The sequence below is a fragment of the Microcaecilia unicolor genome, chromosome 1 (genome assembly GCF_901765095.1).
Source record: "Microcaecilia unicolor chromosome 1, aMicUni1.1, whole genome shotgun sequence".
In the NCBI taxonomy this organism is placed as follows: domain Eukaryota; kingdom Metazoa; phylum Chordata; class Amphibia; order Gymnophiona; family Siphonopidae; genus Microcaecilia; species Microcaecilia unicolor.
Genome location: NC_044031.1, coordinates 472443037 through 472467182, shown reverse-complemented (window position 1 = coordinate 472467182; position 24146 = coordinate 472443037). Strand labels below are relative to the sequence as shown.

The 24146-nt window shown below is 41.9% G+C and overlaps 1 protein-coding gene across 1 annotated transcript in view; it reads right to left on the bottom strand.

The window, feature by feature from the left end:
- Positions 1-24146, bottom strand: part of TAF4B (TATA-box binding protein associated factor 4b) — a 201075-nt gene that overhangs the window by 159282 nt on the left and 17647 nt on the right. The window contains 6 exon segments of the mRNA XM_030188871.1: positions 342-584; positions 12668-12757; positions 17469-17591; positions 21330-21420; positions 21814-22311; positions 22726-22865. Coding sequence (XP_030044731.1) covers positions 342-584; positions 12668-12757; positions 17469-17591; positions 21330-21420; positions 21814-22311; positions 22726-22865 — 1185 coding nt within the window.

Sequence of the window (24146 nt, the reverse complement as noted above, 5' to 3'; positions counted from 1 at the left end):
CTTGGTCTCATACACTCACTCAAACAGAGAATCTGTGTCTCACACACACTCTCTCTCTCGCCCACACACACACACTCTCACTCACACTGTGTCTCACATACACACTTGCACACACTCTCATTCTCACACACACACTCTCTCACAAACACACTCACACCCAGACTCACGCTCTCTCTCACACAATCACACTTTCACTCTGACTCACAAACAGACACTCTCACATACACTCTCCCAAACATACACACTCCGAGGAAAACCTTGCTAGCGCCCGTTTCATTTGTGTCAGAAACGGGCCTTTTTTACTAGTGTTTAAATAAATAAAAACTAGATACACAGCTCACCAGCTGCTTCACTTTGACCGCCTGTGGCATGCTGTTTGACCGGACGAAGACTGAGGGAGGCTGCTGCAGTTTCAGTGTGATAGTTGTCCCGCTGCCTTGTTTTGCGGGCTGAAGAGATGGCTTTGGAGTGACAAGACAGGTAGAGCTAGTGCTGGCTCCCAGGGCCTGTGGCTGTGGTTGAAGGCACTGCTGAATAAAACTCAGGGAATCTGGCATTAGCTGGCGCAAGGCAGGCACACTTTTCTGGAATGAGAAAAAAAAGTAAATAAAAAAAGTAGCCAGAAAAATGTATGCAGTCTTTCAGAACTGAATTTTTTTTTTTTTAGTTACATTTGTACCCCAGGTACTTATTTGTACCTGGGGCAATGGAGGGTTAAGTGACTTGCCCAGAGTCACAAAGAGCTGTGCCTGAAGTGGGAATTGAACTCAGTTCCTCAGTTCCCCAGGACCAGAGTCCACCACCCTAACCACTAGGCCACTCCTGTCTGTCAGCATTACCTTGTGCTGTTCAAGGCCCTAACATGAAAGTTAGCCTGTGGCTTCAGGACCAACTCAAAGTGTCAGACAAAGGCTTCTGGGAAAACAATGCAAGCAGCTCTGACATTCATCCCCTCTCACTAGTCTGATCTCTGGTGATGTTAATACAGATAGACAGGATGTCTCCTACCCCTTTGGGCGTAGCATACCTGTGCTTCAGAGCAACAACAACAAAAAAAAAGTTACCAGAACCAGTGCTGAGCACAACAAAAGGAGGCCAGATGAACTGACTCCAATTAGTGGACCTTCAAAAGGAATCCACACCCCTGTGGTAATCAGAAGACATCAGATCAAACAAACCAAATTATTACACAAGAACATGCTAGAAAAAAGAAAAAAAAAAAAAAAAAGAGTTCAGGGATATAAAAGGACATGTTCACACCCAGAAGGGGACACACACACACATTTTCAGAACCACACCCAGACATAGGAGCCAACTTTTCAAAATTATTGGGGATGCTAAGCCCAATGGAAGTTACCCCTCCCTGGACACATACAAGGAATTTTCTCAATACTGGGGGTGCTCAAGCACCCACAGGGTCAGCTCCAATGCACCCAGACACCCCATCATACCTGCAGACCTTCTTTCTCAGAGAACCATTCCACACACATCTGCCTTCTCAGCCCTGACAGAAAGACAGACACTCATTCACTGATACACACAAACAGTTGCAATACCTTTCTGACCTAAAAGTACTGGAAGCCTAATACAATATAAAATACATTTTTCCAAGCCACACTTGTGTGTTTATTGTGCTACAAAACCCACTGCCCCTCAAAGTGGGCCCAGGACCAAAAGAAAGGAACCCAGAACCAGACGAAAGCCAAAACTGACATCTGACCTCTGGGGACCATAACTGACACTGTCTATTTGAAGAAGTTCATTCAAGGTGGTGTATAGCAAGAATAAGCCAAACATAAGCAACAGACATTTACAGCAGTAAAAATTTTCAAATAACAATACAAGGTATGGCACAGTATGCTACATTATAATGTCAACACGATAAATAATACAACATTTTTTGTGCATAGATTCAATTCAAGTGAGGTCTTATATACCGCTAATAAAAGGATATATAGATGTAACAGGAGTTAGAAAATAAAGGGACTAATTTAAAGAAAGTTGTACATGAAGCAAGAAGGGGGGTTTGAATATTTTTGTTTTCTCTTGTTTTCCTTTTCAATGTAGTTTTTATTTTTTTTTTTATTCTATAATGTGCTTTTTATTCACAAAACTGATATGCTTCATTCACTTTTGGTTTCTTCTGTTTATCTTGTTTGAATGTATTTTTTGAAAGACAGCTAAATATCTGAGTTCATTATTTCAAAATGTTTGAATGTATTTTTTGAAAGACAGCTAAATATCTGAGTTCATTATTTCAAAATTGTTTAGGACATATGTCATGGTTTTACACCACTTGACATTATGATGGTCCATCTTGTTTACAGTTTTATCATTATTTTAGATATTCTGATGCTCTGAAGCAATATGTCTATGTTTTTCATTTGATAACATGCATCATCATTGTTTGTGGACTCCTGGGGCAGGCATGTTTAGCCGAAACATGGTGCCGTGTCAAGTCTTTTATGTTACCACCAATAAAAGGGAAAGGGAAGGGAAATGGGACTTGATGTACTGCCTTTCTGAGGTTTTTGCAACTACATTCAAAGCAGTTTGCATATATTCAGGTACTTATTTTGTACCTGGGGCAATGGAGGGTTACCCGACTTCCCAGACTCACAAGGAGCTGCAGTGGGAATCGAACTCAGTTCCCCAGGATCAAAGTCCACTGCACTAACCACTAGGCTACATTCCAGTGTCCTGTGGTCTTATCAAAGAGCTGTCATCCACTTTCTCGTTTCCTATTTTTATCAGATGGCATTATACAGGAGCTCCAATGCTCATAATTCCTATTTAACTATAGAAACAGAAATTAATCAGTGTTTCAGAGAATATCACCCCCTTCCTGGAAAACTCCTTAGGAGCACTGTAGCTCCTGGACAACCCAAGTTCTGTTGTTCTTCCGACACTGGCCAGTATAATGGAAAGAGATTACTGCCAGAAACAGAGAAACATTTTGCAACAGGTTACTTAAAGGATCTCAGAAAAACAGTAACAATGTCACCAAGCTGTTTAGCAATGAGTTGCTGTCCAAGGAAAGGCACATGTGCCACAGTGCCATACCCATGCACCACATACAAATGCTTTCATGCGTGCTATACACATGCTGTCTGTACGAGCATATACCAAAAACAACCCGATAAATCACATGTAAATAAAATTATAATTTTTGAGATGCGATGTCCATGAAGTATCATTTCAAGTTATGAGCACAAGTTCTAATCATTGCACAAAACAAAATGATCATGCATTTTCAAGACTTCGTAAAAATAATAAGTACATAAGTACATAAGTAGTGCCATACTGGGAAAGACCAAAGGTCCATCTAGCCCAGCATCCTGTCACCGACAGTGGCCAATCCAGGTCAAGGGCACCTGGCACTCTCCCCAAACGTAAAAACATTCCAGACAAGTTATACCTAAAAATGCGGAATTTTTCCAAGTCCATTTAATAGCGGTCTATGGACTTGTCCTTTAGGAATCTATCTAACCCCTTTTTAAACTCCGTCAAGCTAACCGCCCGTACCACGTTCTCCGGCAACGAATTCCAGAGTCTAATTACACGTTGGGTGAAGAAAAATTTTCTCCGATTCGTTTTAAATTTACCACACTGTAGCTTCAACTCATGCCCTCTAGTCCTAGTATTTTTGGATAGCGTGAACAGTCGCTTCACATCCACCCGATCCATTCCACTCATTTTATACACTTCTATCATATCTCCCCTCAGCCGTCTCTTCTCCAAGCTGAAAAGCCCTAGCCTTCTCAGCCTCTCTTCATAGGAAAGTCGTCCCATCCCCACTATCATTTTCGTCGCCCTTCGCTGTACCTTTTCCAATGAAAAATAATTGGTCAAAAAAATGTGGCTATAGTAAATAGTTCTTAAATATTCATATAAGTGCACTTTGCACAGTCCTTCTGTAGAAATAGGCACAGAAGCCTGCATGATTTTAGCTACTGAAGAGACAGGATATAAAACCCCAACTCAGAGCTGAATTAGTGAAATTTCTTTTCCCAAGGCAGGCAACCTTTTTTCTTAAAGCAAAGCAAAAACAACTGCCTGACCTAAATGGATCTCTCTCTTACCTTAAAAAAAGGAATTCCTCCATCCTCATATCTTCACAGTAATCAAGGGCAATTAATCTAGGACTCTAGAGGTTATTTCTGTCTCCCCTGCCATCCTTCACCATTGTAACTCCCCTCTCATTCCCTTTCTCTTACAATAATTACACTAATCAGGGGCCAGACTGTAGAGTTAATGCAACTCTCTGCATCATCTTCCTAACCCATCACACATTTCTAGTCAACAACAGGAGGTCAAAATTCTGAAAAAGGTCAAAACTTTAGGCTGCTGTGCTCTAAGTGCAAATTCTATATTGGCAATTATGGACGTAATTGCCATTACAGAATATTAGCATAAGTCAGTGTCGCAAAAAGCCTAGCCACTCATCTGGGGCTAATCCTGTGGCCACTTAGAGGGTCTATCCCCAGCACAGCTCAGGTCCGCCTGCACCTGGGCACGTGCTCTACACTAGCACCCTCCTCCCACTGACTGGGTCCCAACCTCCTCTGGGCGAATCTCCTGTTCTCAAGGTATTTCCCAGTGATTTCTAGATTACTGAGGCCACACTCCCAGTGGTCCCATAGTTCCTAGAAAGCACTCACAGACCCAACACACAAACCACCAGGATCTTAGTCAGTCCAGATAAGCAGAGGCAATAAACTAAAGAAGATTTATTGTCATGAAAAATTAGAACAGTGAAACAGAAAAAGGTACAATTAGCAAACAATAACAGGTAACTCAATATGGATCAATTATAAAACTATCTAAACATCTGTTCACTACCTGAATAGTGCTTGGAGAGTACAGGAAATATAGCTGCTCACAGGTTATGGAATATAACTACTCACAGAGTCTCAGTGAAGAGATCTCTCTCTCTTCCCTCTCAATCCGAGACTAAAGAAAAATCCTGTATTTCCAGACTGAATTTGAGCTCCTGGGCCAATTACAGGCCAAAACAACATTTGTTTTTAAACGTAGCTGGCCACATCACTGCAATAATGCACGGAGCATATGTATTCTATAACCAACCGTGTAGTTTTTCAGAATGCCCACGATACCCATTTCCCCGCCCCCCCCCCCCCCCATCATGCCCCTTTTTGAATGTGAAAATTAGAATTTAGGCACACTGCGCTACAGAATATGCTTAGCGATTTATGCGCATTAATTCTAATTCCAACTAGTGCTGATATTTAAGTGTTGATATCAACGCTGATTGGCTTAAGCTAATTCAGTCACATGCATTGTTATGGAATACACTTGGATTTTCACGCACAGATCTAGGAGCACTATAAAGAATCCCAGGTTAAATTTCTAGAATAGTAACTAAGTGCAGTTATGCATGTAACTTAATTATTGCCAATTAAGTCCAATTATCAGGATTTTGTTTCAGGACCTAATTTGCCAATTTACTTATGTGTATAACTGGCACTATTCAACAATCTGTACAGGCAAAAATGTGCACACAAAAAAATGATAGAATGAGGAAGCAAATGTTTAGAAGGAGCCCTCTCTGATGTGCTAATTCATAGGCTGCAAAGGCAGCTACTTTCAGAAAGAAGAGTTGGGGGAAGGGGTGGGGGGAACCAGAGCTATAGCTGCCAGCAGAGGTCTATCTATTCTCCACATCCCGTGTTCATTATCCTCCAGTGGGCATGAGTGCTGCTCCTCTGGTTTTCTTCCGGGCTCTATTCGTTCAAGTTTTTAAAAAATCTACTATAATAAAACTCACCCTCAACGTTCTGAGGTCACTGACATCAGTGAAGCCAAGCCCTGACTGCCTTCAAAAAGGTTCGAAGGTTCGTGGTGGTGAAGCCACCGAAATCGCTCCGGGCCCCGCCCTCGAGGGCAGAGCAATGGCAGAACGAAGGGGTTGGCAGGGAGGGAGGCAGGGAGGTTGGAAATCGCTCCGGGCCCCGCCCTCGAAGGCGGAGCAATGGCAGAACAACGAAGGGGTTGGCAGGGAGGGAGGCAGGGAGGCGGGAAATTGCTCCGTGCCCCACCCTCGCGTCAAACGTCATGACGTTGGGGGCGGAGCAATGGAAGAATAACGAAGGGGTTGGCCAGGGAGGGAGGGGGAGGGGTGTTGGCGACGAACACCTTGCTAGCGCCCGTTTCATTTGATCTGAAACGGGCCTCTTTTACTAGTGTATATATATTACGATGGAGGACAGAACGTAATTGTTTGCTTAAGGCCTACCAAACAGTTAATCCTGCCCTGGTCACCAAAGGAAAACAAAAAGCAGATTACACAAAATGGACTCTGCTGCATGTACACCCCTTGAGGTTGGAATATCCTGCACTGCCAGCACTAGGAAAAAAAGTGAGCATCTTTCCTCTTGATATATGGATTCTGCTTAAATCACAGGAGGACTCAGTAGCTCTGAGGATACACAACAAAAAACTGATTCAGCACAGCTCTGAATGTTTGTATAGAAAAGGAAAACTACGGAAAAAGGAAAACTAGAGAAACAGAAAAACACTTCATTATTATTATTCTATCATGAAACCTTTTGGTACAGTGTTACTTCATAGCCCTAAACATTAATATAGCATTACTTTAGAAATAAAAAGCCTCAGATGTCTTGCTCATATGTATCATTGTCAAAAAATGTTGAAGTGGATGATAGATATAATAAGCAGGCTTAGAAGAATACACCTGCATGCAGGGCTGGCTCATCCTATGGACCAGGTGAGGCTCTGGCCCAGGGCGCCAAACGCCCAATTCGACGACATCATCGTCGGTCCAGACTGGCACAGAGGTGTGGGCACCGTGCAGTTTACCTTCACAAGTGTTTTCCTTTCCTTTCCCTCCTCCCTCCGTTGAACACGGATGCTCACCCCAACCCTCCTCCAAGGCCCTCCCCCCTCACAGCAGCTGACCTTTAAGGCTGTTTAGGCCCACCCCCTAGCTGGAGTTGCTGACCTCTTGATAGGTGCATGGAGCACCTTGGAACCGCCCCTGCCAACCCTCCTCCCAGAACACACACCTTAGTTGCAAACTGTAAGCAAGGCAAGCTGGGATTGGACAACTAGAATCCAATCCCAGCGTGCCTTGCAGGGAGGAGTGGGATGCTGAAGCATTTGAACTGCTTCAGCTTCTACTGCATTCTTTTTTTTGGGGGGTGGGGGGGGAGGGGAGGTGGGCCTGCTGCCATTGCCGCCGCTGCCACTGCTAACTGCCTCTGCTGCTGTCTGCCGAGTCCAGAGTCCTGCCTGCCACGTGGCTCTGCAGACCTCAAGAACAGCTTTTCCTGAGCAGGTAAAGACCCAGTCTTGTTTTGAGTCCTTGGGGGGGGGGGGTGATGGAATGTGGACTGCTAGAAGTTGCTGTTGAGGGAGAGGCAAATGGAGGGCAGAATTGTGGAAGTTGCTCTTCGAGGAGGGGGGGAAGGGAGGACAGAATTGTGGAAGTTGCTCTTCCAGGAGGGGGGGAAGGGAGAGCAGAATTGTGGAAGCTGCTCTTCAAGGAGGGAGGGAGGGCAGAACTGTAGAAGCAAGGAGGTTTAATAGACATGAAACCAAGTGATGTCAACACGTTAAAACCAATTAAATTAATCTCTGTTTCCACTCCCCCACGCAGTCGTCATCCAGTACCCTCAAAACAAAGCAAACCTGTGAGCTGCTGCATCCATGTTGCTGTTCTTTAAATAAAAATGCTACCAACATTAATCTCACTTATATTTTCAAACATGCCAGCTTGTGCAGCATACAGATGTGCACAGAGGAAGTATAACAACAGAATAACATTTCACAGGTAGAGTAGTAATTTGTTATAAATTGTAATTTGTGTGATATTTGAAAGGCCTGGTTATAGGGACACCCTGTATTTGTGAAGAGATTTTTTGCTCCTGGTAAAGGGCCACTAAAACAGACATGTTATGAAAATCAGGTGCTCCACATTCAGAGTTTATATTCATTTATTTACTTATTTATGACATTTAAACCTGGGAGCATTTAAAATCTTTTTTTTCCTGTGCCTAGATCAAAAGAGAAAGACAGTTTGTGGGAACTTGCTCCTTTTGTTTTGTGGAGGAAGTGCATGCAAATATCTTTCATGGATATTCATTGTGAATATCCTGAACAGCTGACTGCCTGGGGTGCCTCCAGGACCAGGTTTGAGAACCACTGGGTTAACACATTCCTACAACAGTAGTCACTGTCCACAATTTGGTAACTGTCATATGTTCTTTGCTTAGGTTTCCTTCACAGCCTTTTCTTTGACATCACTGGATTTCTGCTGTTAGACAAAGATTTTGTCCCTTCATGTACTGCAGTTTTGTGCTCAAAACACTTCAGGGAAGAGGACTTTGACAGAAGCAGCTTTTTGGTTCGTTTGCCTGAAGGTGCTGTGCCGAGCATATTTGATAGTAACATAGTAACATAGTAGATGACGGCAGAAAAAGACCTGCACGGTCCATCTAGTCTGCCCACGATAAACTCATATGTGTATACCTTACCTTGATTTGTACCTGTCTTTTTCAGGGCACAGACCGTATAAGTCTGTCCAGCAGTATTTCCCGCCTCCCAACCACCAGTCCCGCCTCCCATCACCGGCTCTGGCACAGTCCCCGTATAAGTCTGCCCTCCCCTATCCTAGCCTCTCAACCACCAACCCCTCTTCCCCCCGCCACCCAATTTCAGCTAAGCTTCTGTGGATCCATTCCTTCTGCACAGGATTCCTTTATGCCTATCCCACGCATGTTTGAATTCCGTTACCGTTTTCATGTCCACCACCTCCCGCGGGAGGGCATTCCAAGCGTTCACCACCCTCTCCGTGAAGAAATACTTTCCGACATCTTTCCTGAGTTTGCCCCCCTTCAATCTCATTTCATGTCCTCTCGTTCTACCGCCTTCCCATCTCCGGAAAAGATTCGTTTGCGGATTAATACCTTTCAAATATTTGTCCATCTTATCTTCAAACAGTCCAAAAGACCCGAAAACCTCCAAAGTTACAATCATCTAATACACCATCCAAACCAAATCCTGATAACGAAATACACTTGCCACTTCCTGCACCTGCCACTTCAGAGACAGCTCTGCTAAATAATCCAAATTCATGATTATAAGCCGTATTTTAAGCACCCTGTAACACATGAAAATGTTTTATATTTTTGGATCCCTGTCATATGCTCAAGCTTGTTAGGAGTACACTAGGAGACAGTCATTGGTTGTTGGGGAGAGGGGATTAGTACAGTGGGAATGCATTGAAAAGCTTCATAAGTACGCAAGTACATAAATATTGCCATACTGGGAAAGACCAAAGGTCCATCGAGCCCAGCATCCTGTTTCCAACAGTGGCCAATCCAGGTCACAAATACCTGGCAAGATCCCAAAAATGTACAAAACATTTTATACTGCTTATCCCAGAAATAGTGGATTTTCCCCAAGTCCCATTTAATAACACGTTTAGGAAGCCGTCCAAACCTTTTTTAAACTCCGCTAAGCTAACCGCCTTTACCACATTCTCTGGCAACGAATTCCAGAGTTTAATTACACGTTGAGTGAAGAAAGATTTTCTCTGATTCGTTTTAAATTTACTACATTGTAGCTTCATCGCATGCCCCCTAGTCCTAGTATTTTTGGAAAGTATGAACAGACACTTCACATCTACCCGTTCAACTCCACTCATTATTTTATAGACCGCTATCATATCTCCCCTCAGGCGCCTTTTCTCCAAGCTGAAGAGCCCTAGCCGCTTTAGCCTTTCCTCATAGGGAAGTCGTCCCATCCCCTTTATCATTTTTGTCGCCCTTCTCTGCGCCTTTTCTAATTCCACTATATCTTTTTTGAGATGCGGCAACCAGAATTGAACACAATATTCGAGGTGCGGTCGCACCAAGGAGCGATACAAAGGCATTATAACATCCTCATTTTTGTTTTCCATTCCTTTCCTAATGATACCTAACATTCTATTTGCTTTCTTAGCCGCAGCAGCACACAGAGCAGAAGGTTTCAACGTATCATCAACGACAGTACCTAGATCCCTTTCTTGGTCCGTGACTCCTAACGTGGAACCTTGCATGACGTAGCTATAATTCGGGTTCCTCTTTCCCACATGCATCACTTTACACTTGCTCACATTAAACGTCATCTGCCATTTAGACGCCCAGTCTCCCAGTCTGCAAGAACATGAGGGGGGAGGGGCAAAAAAATAAAATGAATGTCAGATTAGCAGGCACAACTTCTCAATGAATCTGTTGCTTCTCATGAATTTTGCAATAATAAGAAGCTACTGGGTTTTGTTGGCTGTAAAGCAACTGTTAAATTTATTTGTAAGTTTAATTGCCGTTTCGATGTGCTGACATCTCGAAATATGAACTGTTGAGGTTCCAAGGCTCCACTGCAATCAGCAAACACTGCATGGTCATATAGCACGTCTTTGAAGGAGTCCAGACACAGCAAGTCTATCTTAGATTCAGTTCGGGAAAACTGGATTGAAGGGGTTTAAAAATAAGTTTTGGATGTTAATGAATTCCATTATTCTGTCTCACTGTATTTCCAGTTTTTACACAGAATAAGTCATCACAAGAACAAAATATAAGAAAACCAATGGACTGCATTAGGGGCTTATAGCCCATCTAATATTTAAATAAAAGAGATCCGCATGAAACAAATATTTATTTTATTTTGCTTATAAATTCAACTGAGCCTGAAACATGTTCAAAAACAGAATAATCCATTTGTGTATCTAAAAGGTAAACGTCTACAAAACACATGAAGATGTGATTCCTTGTGCCCCAATGAAATGAGAGTTTAATTCTACTTCTATTTAATGTTCTCTTGTCTTTTAGATTGTAAGCTCTTTGAGCAGGGACTGTCCTATGTTTAAATTGTACAGCGCTGCGTAACCCTAGTAGCGCTTTAGAAATGTTAGTTAGTAGTAGTAGTTAATTCTACTTCTATTTAATGTCAATGTATTCCATCATCTTGATAACACCAGGCTTCCCAAGGCAGATTACAACAACAGTTAAGATGAACCCATCAGGAAACAGGATATCCTCTCTGAAATTTGGCCATCTGTATTGCATAGAACAGTGTTAGGAAAATGAGCACAAAATACATAGTTTACAAGTGCTGTTTCTACCAGCTACAATAATTTTTGAAGCTGTTTTAGTGATATTCAATTGTTATTTCATGATATTTATATCTAGATATGGGAAGCATTCAAACAAATTAAAAAGCTGCCCAATAAGTAAAATAAATTAATCTTTTGCACTCCACCATTTAAGGCACTGCCTATCCAACTGAAACAGCCTTAGGCTTGTTAGAGATGGACCAAGGATAGGCAGTTCCTTATCCTATATAATAAAACTCACCCTCAACGTTCTGAGGACACTGACGTCACCGTCAGGTCCTCCGGGCACTTCCTTCCGGTTCGAAGGGTTCGTGGTGGTGAAACCACCGAAAACACTGTTTTGGGGCCCCGCCCTCGCATCATTTGCGCCAGAAACGGGCATGTTTTACTAGTTTCTAATAATCTTTTGCTATTGCTGTTGGAGGAGGAGGAGGGGGGAGGGAGGGCAGAACTGTGGAAGCTGCTGTTGGAGAAGAGAATGGAGGGCAGAATTGTGGAAGCTGCTGTTGGAGAAGAGAATGGAGGGCAGAATTGTGGAAGGATGCTGTTGGAGAAGAGAATGGAGGGCAGAATTGTGGAAGGATGCTGTTGGAGAAGAGAATGGAGGGCAGAATTGTGGAAGCTGCTGTTGGAGAAGAGAATGGAGGGCAGAATTGTGGAAGCTGCTGTTGGAGAAGAGAATGGAGGGCAGAATTGTGGAAGCTGCTGTTGGAGGAGAGAATGGAGAGCTGAATTGTGGAAGCTGCTGTTGGAGAAGAGAATGGAGAGCTGAATTGTGGAAGGATGCTGTTGGAGGAAGAATTGTGGAAGCTTCGTCTCCTGTCTATTAAACCTCCTTGTGTACAAGTTGCTGTTGGAGGAGGAGGGTAGGGACAGAAGAACTGTGGAGAGGGGAAGGGAGAGCAGAATTGTGGAAGATGCTGTTGAAGGAAGAGGGGGAAGAGAGGACAGAACTGTGGAAGATGCTGTTGGAGGAGGGGGAATGTTGGGGGTGCCGCAGGGGGCAGGGCGCAAAACAAAAACGTTGGTCTGGGGCATCACAACCTCTTGAGTCGGCCCTGCCTGCATGACATCTGAGGCTTTTTCCTTCTAAAAGTAACAATGCTATATTAATAAAATGTTTAGGGTTATGATGTGACACTGTACCAAAAAGATTTCATGTTAAAACACAATATTAGTGAAATGTTTTTCTATTTCTTTAGTTTATTATTTAAACTTCACTCCTCAAAAGAATTATTTTTGTATAAAGGAAGCAACACAATGTCAATGAAAATAGGTGCAGTTTAATGGAACCTGGAAGCCAAAAGGGATTATATTTCATTAGAAGGCAGCCAACTGAGCACCTTGATCCTTAGAGGCTTTTTTTGTGCTCAGTATAACTGTTTATAAAGATAAAATCAAGGATGCTTGCACTGCAACATGGTATGTTTGTACAGTTCCCACCCTCAAGATAAAATGTAGAACAGCTTTGTTTTCTAGTTTGAATTCACAAAATAACTGTACAAAAAAAAAAATCTGCCATACAGACATTACCTTCAGAAAAGGGACCAGATATGGCTGTGGTGAAGACTTCAGTTCAGTGTATAATTTTTTTGTAAATTCTTCTGGTTCAAATTTTCCCTCCTTAAGAAGTAGAGGAAGAACATGTAAAGAAAGGAGAAAAACACATTAACAGACCTTTGATCCACATGACACACACAGCAGCGGGCATTCTTCAACGAACCGAAAAAGATATGACACACACCACTTCTGTACTGCTGAATTTTAATAACTATGTAAAACATGGAAAAGAAAATAAGATGATACCTTTTTTATTGGACATAACTTAATACATTTCTTGATTAGCTTTCAAAGGTTGCCCTTGTTCGTCAGATTGGAAATAAGCAAATGTGCTAGCTGACAGTGTATATAAGTGAAAACATTCAAGCATTACTATGACAGTCTGACAGGGTGGAAGGATGGGGGTGGGTAGGAGGTATGCATGGGGACATCAAAGCATATCATTGATATTCTAACAGGATGGGTGTGGATAGGTGAGGGGTGGAGAGAAATACAGCTTTATGGTTTATTCAATCATTCTGACTTCAAAGGTCTTACGTTCTTGTACAAGTAAATACAAGAAAGTAAGACCTTTGAAGTCAGAATAATTGACTATTTTAACACCCAACAGAAAGGACTTAACAAGGATCTGGGGTTCCTAGCCCATTATAAACCATAAAGCTGTATTTCTCTCCACCCCTCACCTATCCACACCCATCCTGTTAGAATATCAATGATATGCTTTGATGTCCCCATGCATACCTCCTACCCACCCTGTCAGACTGTCATAGTAATGTTTGAATGTTTTCACTTATATACACTGTCAGCTAGCACATTTGCTTATTTCCGATCTGATGAAGAAGGGCAACCTTCGAAAGCTAATCAAGAAATGTATTAAGTTATGTCCAATAAAAAAGGTATCATCTTATTTTCTTTTCCATGTTTTATTTTGTTTGATTTCTATTGATAACCTTAAGAGTGGACTAACACGGCTACCACACTCCTCTACTTAATAACTATGTAGACACTGGATCAACATCAAATGACTCAGTTGGCAGCTTTGGGGTGTGGTTATAACTAATACTGACTGATGGTAAACCATCTCTAGAGATGTTCCACAAGGTTCTGCTTTGTCTACAGCGCTAATATCTAGCATATTTTGGTACATTTTTGTATGAGCTCATGATTGACTTTCAAATCTATGAAGGCAACATTTTCTTGTTTGCTACATATGATGTCAGGTATGATATCGCCTTTGTGCATTTAGTGAGATTCTTTCATTGATTTTGTTAATTTCCAATGGTTTAGTAATTAACTTTCAGAAGGCTGAGGCGCTAGTGGTGAATGCTACTTTGGAATAAAAACCTTTTTGGAAAATACCCCTGACGCAGGAACCGCAAACTGGGGGCTCCCTGTTGGGTAACCAGTGAGAGGGGTCGTGAGTTGATGGACACTTTGGCGACTACAATAAGCTAAGTGCTTTTGGGGGCAACCTCTCTCTGTTTGATTTTGAGATAGTTGCATTCAATATTGAAGACATTAATTCTGCCGAGTAAAGAAATATTTGAAGATGTATTGAATCAAGGAAATACAGTACATAGGTAGAAGAGATTGTGGACACACTAAGTACAAAAAGCATCAACGATAAATACTATTTATACATGGAGTTTTTTTGAAGTCACATGATGGCACGCCGAGCTCTTGCCTTATAGCCCGCGGAAGCGGACTGGCGGGGCGGCTTTCTCCACATTTAGACATATTTCATATATTTGTGATATTTAAGTACTACTGTCCGGGTGGGAGTGCCACGAGATTTATACACAGGAAGTGTGAGCCTGTGTGGGGAATTTCATTAAGTTTTTGAGCTAGAGTATATTAATATACATATGAAATATCACATCATATGTAATGAGATTATGTTGTTGGGCAGACTGGATGGACAATACAGGTCTTTATCTGCCATCATCTACTATGTTTCTATGATAAGTAAAACGAAGTTCTCCTTTCAATAGGTTGTATCAAATTGCATTTCATTTCTAGCCTAGTTTCCTACAGTGAAGTTGGCCCTATAAGATAATGGCAACTGTCGTCCCTCACTCAATAACTTTTGAACTATTCATCCAGTTTCATCAGAACACCCTGTGACCCAGTTGGTTTTGTATATCATAGAGGCCATGAAAAGGTGCAAACCATACATATTTCTAGTTTTTTAATTTTAATATAGCTATTTTGCTTTTCTTGAGCTGGGAGCAGACTTAAAACTTGCAAGACAGCTATAAATGAGTTTTTTTCTGAAAGCTACCCTTCTAAGGTTGTGGTTTGACATTTGGCCTATGCTAACTTGTGATAAGTTGCTGGACAGTAACTAAAAGCCAGAGACTCCTATGACTAAGGACACCTGCAGGATCCAGATAAACAATTAGAAGGAGAAGTAAGTGGGTGTGGGTAAAATTGTAGCCTTAGCAAGAGGGTGGGGGCAGTAACATGGTAACTTTAACCATTATCTAATAAAAACTGTCAAAAAATTTGAAGGAATAAATGATAGAAGTTAATGGAACGTACTGGAACATCACCATAACAGGAAATAGAATATCCTAGAAAATGTATATCATTAGGTAGGAAGGGTAATTATAATGAAGAAACGAAGAAAAATGTATTTAAGAGGAAACAAACTGAGGATGGCGAGCCTCAGTGGGTCCACTAGCAGGTGGACATATTGACAGCTCCCAGGGAAAACTCTGTTTTTATTTGCTACATATTATACTCTAATGGGATTGTAGTTGTTGATATTTCAATAATACTGATTGGTTTCTTCGGCTACTAAATAAGTATTAGACATAAATGTTCAAATTGTCAGAATTTTTCTTGCCTGGGTTCTGCCTGGGGGCAAGACCTCCAGAAGGTTACTCCTGTCTCAGAGGCAAGACAGAAGTAGACAATTTACACACCTTTATGTTCTCACTATCCGCAACACACATAATCCCTGAGGTTTTTTGTTTTCATTTCTATAGAGAAATGACTCAGTTCAGTTTAGTGGACTGTCAGCTACAGAGTACACAGGGAAGTTACTGAGGATTATTAAAACTTGACCTGGGATTGGTGGACATCAAGCTTATTGAAAGCTGACCTGCTATTCGTTAGTACCTGAAACAATGTACATATTTCTGTACCGCAGGAGGAAACAAAGCAGCATGAAACGTTAAGTAGCCTCTTCGTTTCAAGGAATACATGCAAGTAGGACAACTTTAAGCCCTCTTGGTAAACTTGTAGGCATACCAGCATTGTTTGGTACCAGCATTACTGCAAGGGAATTTTTAAAGAAGGAAACAGGTCTGCAGTTTCCCTTCAAGTGTTTCAGGCAGGCACTTCCTTATATACTCTTAGTCTTATGAGTGCAAAGTATGTGGGGGGGAAAAAAAGAAGCAGATGCAGGGGTTTCAAAATAGCCCTGCCCACATGTATTTCTGCATCCCATCTCTGTTCCACCCCCCCCCAGCACTCTCTTCTCACCATGGGTAAATTATGTGTCCTGTAGATAGTTTGCATACTTCCCTCCACTCCCCTCCCCCCTTCCAAAAGCTAGGAGCAATTTTAAAAGAGTTTTTCCAAGAATAAAAACAAGTAAAGGAAAAACAAATATTGTGACCAGTTCTATAGGAATGGCAGATGCACCACAGAAAAATGTAAGCAAGAAATGATTGACTTATGTAAAAATTACGGAGAAGGACAATGGAGATTTGACACTAGAGCAGAAAATTATAATTATGAGAGTCAACTAGAGGAGAAACCATGTGTAAACCCTAAAGAAAACCTTGCTAAATTTATGTGGACTGAGGAGAGAATAAGAGATATGTTCAGCAGTGGACGGAAATGAACTCCCCTTCTCCTCTACTGCTAATTCCAGACTCCTTTACTTTTATCTCTCTGCACCTCACACCTGGAATAGACTTCCTGAGCCTGTACGTCTAGCCCCATCTTTGGCCGTTTTCAAATCCAGGCTAAAAGCCCACCTCTTTGCTTGTTACAGGGCTACAAGCAAGATCTTCTATAGGATGCAAAAGTGACTAGGAAGCCAGTGGAGAGAACTAAATGACAGCTGAGGGCAGAGTATCTCAGTTTCAGATACAGAGTAACCTAGAAGCTGCACTGGACCAGTTAGCACAACAGACTATTGTGCAAGGCTAGGAGAATTATTTTTACTCCGATAAGCAGAGTTCACTTTGGAAACCTAGCTCAAGGACCTCTAGGCAACCTTCTCTTATTTAAGGAAAAGAGAAAATTAAAATGTTCTTCAAACCATTCTTTTTTTTTTTTTTTTTTAATATACTTAGGAGGTAATTTTATAAGGTACTTGAGCATATAAACAGTTTTTTTTTATACATTCAGAAAGGTTCTTAGAAAACTGACTTTTCTGCAGCTACTTCTACCTCAGTCACAATGGCATCTCTTATAAAATTCATGTGTAAATATTCCAGGGAAAGGATTGGTAGTTATGCACTTATTTCTTCACACGAAGGGTGCATGGGATTGTCTACTGGTGTTAGTGGTAAAGATACAAATAGAAGAATTCAAGAAGGCATGGGATAAGAACAGAGGATCCTTCATGACAAAGGTGTGACTTGGAAGCCAGATGAAGAGCACAAGAAATGGATCCTCATCTATCATAATCTGTATTTGACTCTCAAAATTGGTCTCATTAAATTGCATATATTTCTAAACCTTCAGTAATCTATAGCATACCATTTCTTAATTTTTTTTTTTATTAACAAAAATAAGCAGGTTTTGGGAGACTTACCAAGAGATTTTGTACTAGATTCTTCACATTCTGTCCCATCACTGCTGACTGCGGTCCACTACATGCCAATTTTATTAACGTTGCAAGAAAATTCTTGCACTTCTTCACGTTATCAAGAATTTCCTAGCAAAGGAAAAATCAATAAGAAAGGAAAAGAATAGTGTCAAGTCACAGTTTTGATAGTCAATCCACCTTTCAGAATAAGTGCACCAGACACATGGTAGTTAATTTACAACAGGGCGCCTAGTTTAAGAGGGCAAGTAGGTACTTCCTTACAGATGCTCAAAACCTAACGCCAGTGCTAGAGGTGATTAGCGCCAGACTAGCACTGGCATTAATGAGCACAGAATACTCAGAGGGCTCTAACGCGGGAGATAATGTGCACACCAAAGATTAGCACAAATAGCATGCGAATCTAGCAAAATGGATGTTAACGAGGTTATTTCTTATTCCCTCCCAATGCTCAGAGAACAGTGCACAAAACAAGGCCGCCCTTACCGCTGAAACTCTAACGCCAGCTCGGAGCACGCATCGGGGTGTTTGAAGAGAGGACTTCACACAATTTTTGTTCTTAAAAAGCTGCCAGTTTTCATTGAATTTGAAAGCAGAAGGAAGCCCACGCAAGCCTCTAAGCCAGGGGTTTTCAACCCAGTCCTCGGCGCACAGCCAGTCCAGGTTTTCAGGATATCCACACTGAATTCAATGTGGACATCCTGAAACCCCAGACTGGCTGGGTGTGCTCTAAGGACTAGGTTGAAAACCTGTGCTCTAAGCGGTTGTAGTGAGAGATGAGCGTATGCAAGTCAGCGCACACATTGGCGTCTGCTTTCTGTGCTTAAATAGAAGCTTTTCAGGTGAAAAAACAATTTTTGGAAAAAGCTTATATTTAACAGCACAGAACGGTGCCCAGATGTGCTTTGCTTCCGGGTTTGCCTGGCAAATGCATACAAGAGCTGTGCTTATCACAAAACTTTTGTGGCCGTACACCAGGCATGTTCCTTCCCCTTGCTTTCACTCAAAGAGCAAACATATCATTTGCATCTTTTTACAATTGAGCAATGGGGAGCTATTTTTCTACACTGCTCCTGAAGAATTGATCGGACACTGTTCCGGATAACAACAAGTTCTGAGCATTGGCCCATTTAGGCGCTAATTTATAAAGACACAAGCATCTATGTGTTTTTATAAAACACACAGATGCTTATGTGAAAAGCTCTGTAAAATAAGAGTAAGAGAAGTGAGAAGGGTAAGCCTGTGATCTTCTAACATGCTAATTTGATGCCAGCAGCTCCTGAAGAAGTGTTTGAAGTGAAACAGAGGGGCTCCGTAGAGCATATGCCAGGCTGAGTTCAGCATCTTCATCAATGTTTAAGTCAATAGTTTACATTTTCATTGTGGAGTTTAAGGAAAAGTTGTATTCATTAAGAAGATTAAAGGGATTAAATAATATAAAAAATATGTTTCACAGCAGCTATGGAAAACTGTAGCGCTGGTTACAAAAGCTACGTTAAAATAGTAGCGCTGGTTTTACTGAAGTCTTTCCTCCACCTTAAAGAAACTTTAAATTTGTGCAATTTGGTAGCAGACTTGGACAATCTGGTTGTTGTAAATACATATACAGTCTGCAAGTCAGTCAGTCAGTATTGAGTATCTTTACAAAACACTAGCATAAGTGGCAGAAATCACACCTTTAGAGGCATGGACACTTCCACCTGCTTTCAAGCAGGTGTAAATGTCCATTGCCTAAATTGCACGCGTATTTACATAGTCAACATGTATGGTTGTCAACTCCACCCACTCTCCAATCAAGTTTGCCTCTGTTCACACCTACCAGCAAAGTGCATGCTGTCACATCACACTCACCACATGTACTTTTACACCAGCTGGTATTTCATAAGAGGCCATAAACGTGCAAAAATGACCTTCTACAAGCTAATTTTATAAATAGATCACCTGTGTGTGAAAGTAGGTATCTGTTTGTGTAGTTTGCCTTTTCAAAAAGTGCCTATGTGTTTTCTAAAATACTATGGCGATATCCTCAACCAATGTCTTTGGCTGAGCTCCATAGGTCTCTTCAGGAGCTTTTCCATATAAACTATGAAGGGATTGTACAAAAGTGGTCGGAAAAGTTGGGGATCCAATTTTCTAACCAAGCTTTTCTGGCAGTGCTGCGGAAAACTCATATAATTAGATGAAGCTCCCTTGAGAGAACGTGATTTTAGGGTATTTCTCTCCAGTGCAAGCCTATCTCATGAGTATTATACTCTCTCCTTCCTGTTTGAAGTGTACAGGCAGAAAAGGGCTCTTTGACTTATGATTTTTGGAGTTGCCCAGCTATTAAATCTTTTTGGTTTCAAGTAGCAACGTAGGGCTTACTGGGAAAAAATGATTGCATTTTTCTCCACTGTGGTTTTAATTATAATTTTTTTTTTTTTAGTTTTAATTTTTTGGAATGTCATTTGCTTGTGGCCCTTTAACAGAAGAGGAACAACTTTTTGGCTAAGGCAAGCCTTATTGGAAAAAAGTATATATTGAAATGTTGGACAGAGACTATTCCACCAACATTCTGGCACTGGAGAAACGCGCTCTATTGTTATATGTCATTGGAGGCTTGGGATGCTAGGCAGTCGTTTAAAGATGTTCTTGGCGATTTGGGAGGTTTATATACAACCCCTCCCAGCCTGAGAGAAAAGCCTCAGTGTTAACCAACTTGCATTATAATTTTTGCTTGCCTGCCTCAGCTCCGATGTAGGATTGGCTACAGTTTATCTTTTCGTTTAGGGGATGGGAAGGGATAATGGAGGACTTCAAATGGATAATGAGGCACACAGATATGATTTGTATCTGTACCTCGTGTTTGAGATACAAAACATGTTTTGTTATATTGTTGGATCGTCAATAAAAATAGATTTTTCATAAAATACTAGGGGATAAATGGCATAAATCGTGCCTATATTGAAGCCAAGAACATTCACCTCTACTCTGAAGCAGGTATACATTTTTATCATACATACATATTTTATAGATGTGCATAAATTGAAACTCCGCCAGCGTTCTGCCCAACTCCATCCTTGAATGCACCCCTGGAGTGATTTTATAAAAGGCCTTGAAAACCCCTTTTTGAAACTGCCCTCTGAAGGGGTAATTTATAACAGATTGCTAAGGTTGGGAAGTCAGGTAGGCACCCTACTTTATAAAGTAACAGCACAATACCTGCTGAAATCACAAGTAAAATGAACCCGTGTTATTCTAGAGTAGCTGTAAATGAACGTGTGCATTTTAACAACAATGCATAAAACTCACAACTCTACTCATGCTTCAAACTACACCCAAGTTGCTCAAAAGTACATGCCTACTTTGCAGGGTGGCTGGGCTGATTTTATAAAAGGCATTTACATGCATATACTGGCATATAGGCACGAAAAAGCCTTTATAAAAATTCTCCTAAAAAGCCATGTTGTTGTTAAAGTTTTCATTTGAACATTATCCTTAGGACAGGGGGTTCTCAACCCAGTCCTCAGGATACATCTAGCCATTCAAGTTTTCAAGATATCCACCTTGAATAGGTTTGCACAGAATGGAAGTAGCACATGCAAATCTCTCTCCTGCATATTCAAGGTAGATATCCTGAAAATGTGACTGGCTAGATGTGTCCTCAGAACTGGGTTGAGAACCCCTGACTTAGGATAATAAACAAGTTGATGAAAAAAAAAAACTGACAAAACAATCTCCATTCTTTTGACATGAATCTTTCAGAGAGAAATTATTTGTGCTGAAATGGTGAAAAACAACAGTTATAGTTTTCAAATTCAACAGTGCTCTGATAATTCCTACTGAACAAAAATGTTTATTCATCCTTACTGTGGAACTGCTGGACTGTACACTTTGTGCAACTGTTGGCCCATCAGCTTTAACGGATGCAACATTTGGAGGAAGAGATGATCCCTGTGCTCTTAGTGTTGCAGGCATTGCAGCCCTTGCACAGCCTGCCACCACTGAGGGAACCACAATGGCTGCAGGCGTCCCAGTCCTTGCAGCAGCTTTCAGAGCTGCAGATGTGGCTACTAGCGTTGACGGGGTGACCAATGTTGTAGGCGTCGCAGCTCTAGCAGGAGCTACCAGCATTGACGGGGTGACCAATGTTGTGGGCGTCGCAGCTCTAGCAGGAGCTACCAGCATTGACGGGGTGACAACTGTTACAGGCGTCTGAGCTCTAGCAGGAGTTACCAGCGTTGAGGGGGTGGCCAATGTTGTAGGCGTCGCAGCTCTAGCAGGAGTTACCAGCCTTGACGGGGTGGCCAATGTTGTAGGCGTCGCAGCTCTAGCAGGAGTTACCAGCCTTGACGGGGTGACCCATGTTGTAGGCGTCGCAGCTCTAGCAGGAGTTACCAGCCTTGACGGGGTGACCCATGTTGTAGGCGTCGCAGCTCTAGCAGGAGTTACCAGCATTGACGCAGTGACCAATGATGTAGGCGTCGCAGCTCTAGCAGGAGTTACCAGCACTGACGAGGTGACAATTGTTGCAGGCACTGCAGCTTTAGCAGGGGCTACCAGCGTTGAAGGGGTGGCAACTGTTACAGGAGTCTGAGCTCTAGCAGGGGCTACCAGCGTTGACGGGGTGACTACTGTTACAGGCGTCGCAGCTCTAGCAGGAGCTACCAGCATTGACGGGGTGACAACTGTTACAGGCGTCTGAGCTCTAGCAGGAGTTACCAGCATTGAGGGGGTGGCCAATGTTGTAGGCATCGCAGCTCTAGCAGGAGTTACCAGCCTTGACGGGGTGACCAATGTTGTAGGCGTCGCAGCTCTAGCAGGAGTTACCAGCCTTGACGGGGTGACTACTGTTGCAGGCGTCGCAGCTCTAGTAGGAGCTACCAGCATTGATGGGGTAACAACTGTTGCAGTCGTCACAGCGCTTGAAGGTGCAACTAGTGCTGATGAGATAATTACTTTTGCAGGTGTTGCAGCTCTAGGAGCTACCAGCATGGATGGGGTAATGACTGTTGCAGGTGTTGCAGCTCTAATAGGGGCTACCAGAACTGATGGGGTGATTGTTGCAGGTGTAACAGCTCTAGCAGGGGTTACCAGCATTGATGGGGTGACAACTGTTGCAGGCATCGTAGCTTTAGTAGGAGCTACCAGTCCTGAGGGGGTCATAATTGTTGCAGTTCTCCAAGAGGCTGGCAATGTTGAGGCAGAGGCAATTGTTGTAGAGACTGCCAGTGCTGAGGGGTTCACAATCATGAATGCTGGCGTTCTTGCAGGAGCTGCCAGTGTTGAGGTTGTCACAGCTTCTTCACAGGTCAAAAGCACTGCAGGAGTCACACTGCTTGAAGACAATGCCACTGTAGTTATTCCAGTAGATCCTTTGACACCACCACATGTTACAGCTACAGACTGGAAAGAGAAATAGGCAGACCTGCTAAGCCATTTTATAACAGCTAACCATGGATTTAATTAATTTTTAGTAGGATACACTAGATACACTAGATCTAGCTTGAAATCAAGTTATAAAATAGTTTGCTCTGATTCTTACAGCCCCTGAATAAGTTTGATTTTCAGGAGAGCCACAATGGATACTCATGAGCTATGTTCACACACATAAGATTTAAGAAGCAAGTTAGTGTATATAATTTGCTCATTCTGAAAACCAATCCATGGGTCCCACAAAGACCAGATGAACTAACTGATATAAGTGTATATATATTATAGGATTAAATACAGATTTTTCAGATGTCATTTATTCAGTCTGAAAATATACAGCATTTTTTTTGAATGGGGAATGGAGGACGGATGTATGGCAAACGTATTCATAGCAATCATGGGTAGCAAGTTCATTCTTATCTATGAGAGTGTTAATCTTCAAGTTTCCCCCAGATTACCCACACATTTCTGTGAAAACAGTTATTTCACGCCCAGTGTTATGTTCACTGTATACGTCTGTGAAGCAAGACAATTAAAGGATTTCTCTTAAAACATATTTTTAAATATAATTTTTTTAAATCCTCAGACCACTACCCCAGTGCTTCCCAAACCTGGTCCTGGAGGCACCCCAGCCAGTCAAGTTTTTAGGATACCCACAAGGAATGCAAATCTCTCTCATGAATATTCATTGTGGATATCCTGAAAAACTGACTGGCTGGGGTGCCTCCAGGACCAGGTTTGGGAACCACTGCACTAACCAAATAAATACACTAGAGTTTCAATATCAAATACAATGCCTTTGAAAAATGCACAAAGTTGTGAAGACTTTTACTTCTGTTGTCTTTAAAAAAGAAAAAAACCCACCCACAATTCATGAGTACATAAGCATTACCATACTAGGTCCGACCAAAGGTCCATGTAGCACAGCATGTTGTTTTCAATAGTTACCAATCCAAGAAAAAAGTACCTGGCAAGATCCCAAAAAGTAGCAAAATTCCATGGTATTTACCCCCAGGTCTATATTAATAGTAGTTTATGGACTTTTCTTCCAGGAATTTGTCCAAACCTCTTTTGAACCCAGCTACGCTGTTTTTACCATTTTATTACATCCTCTAGCAATGAGTTTCAGAGCTTTAACTATGCACTAAGAGGCAGATGCAGCAACCAAACGTAAAAAAATCTAAATCGTTAAAGTCCCTAACGATTTTAAAATAACGAAAAATGCACCAAAAAAAAAAGTCACACATGCTGAGA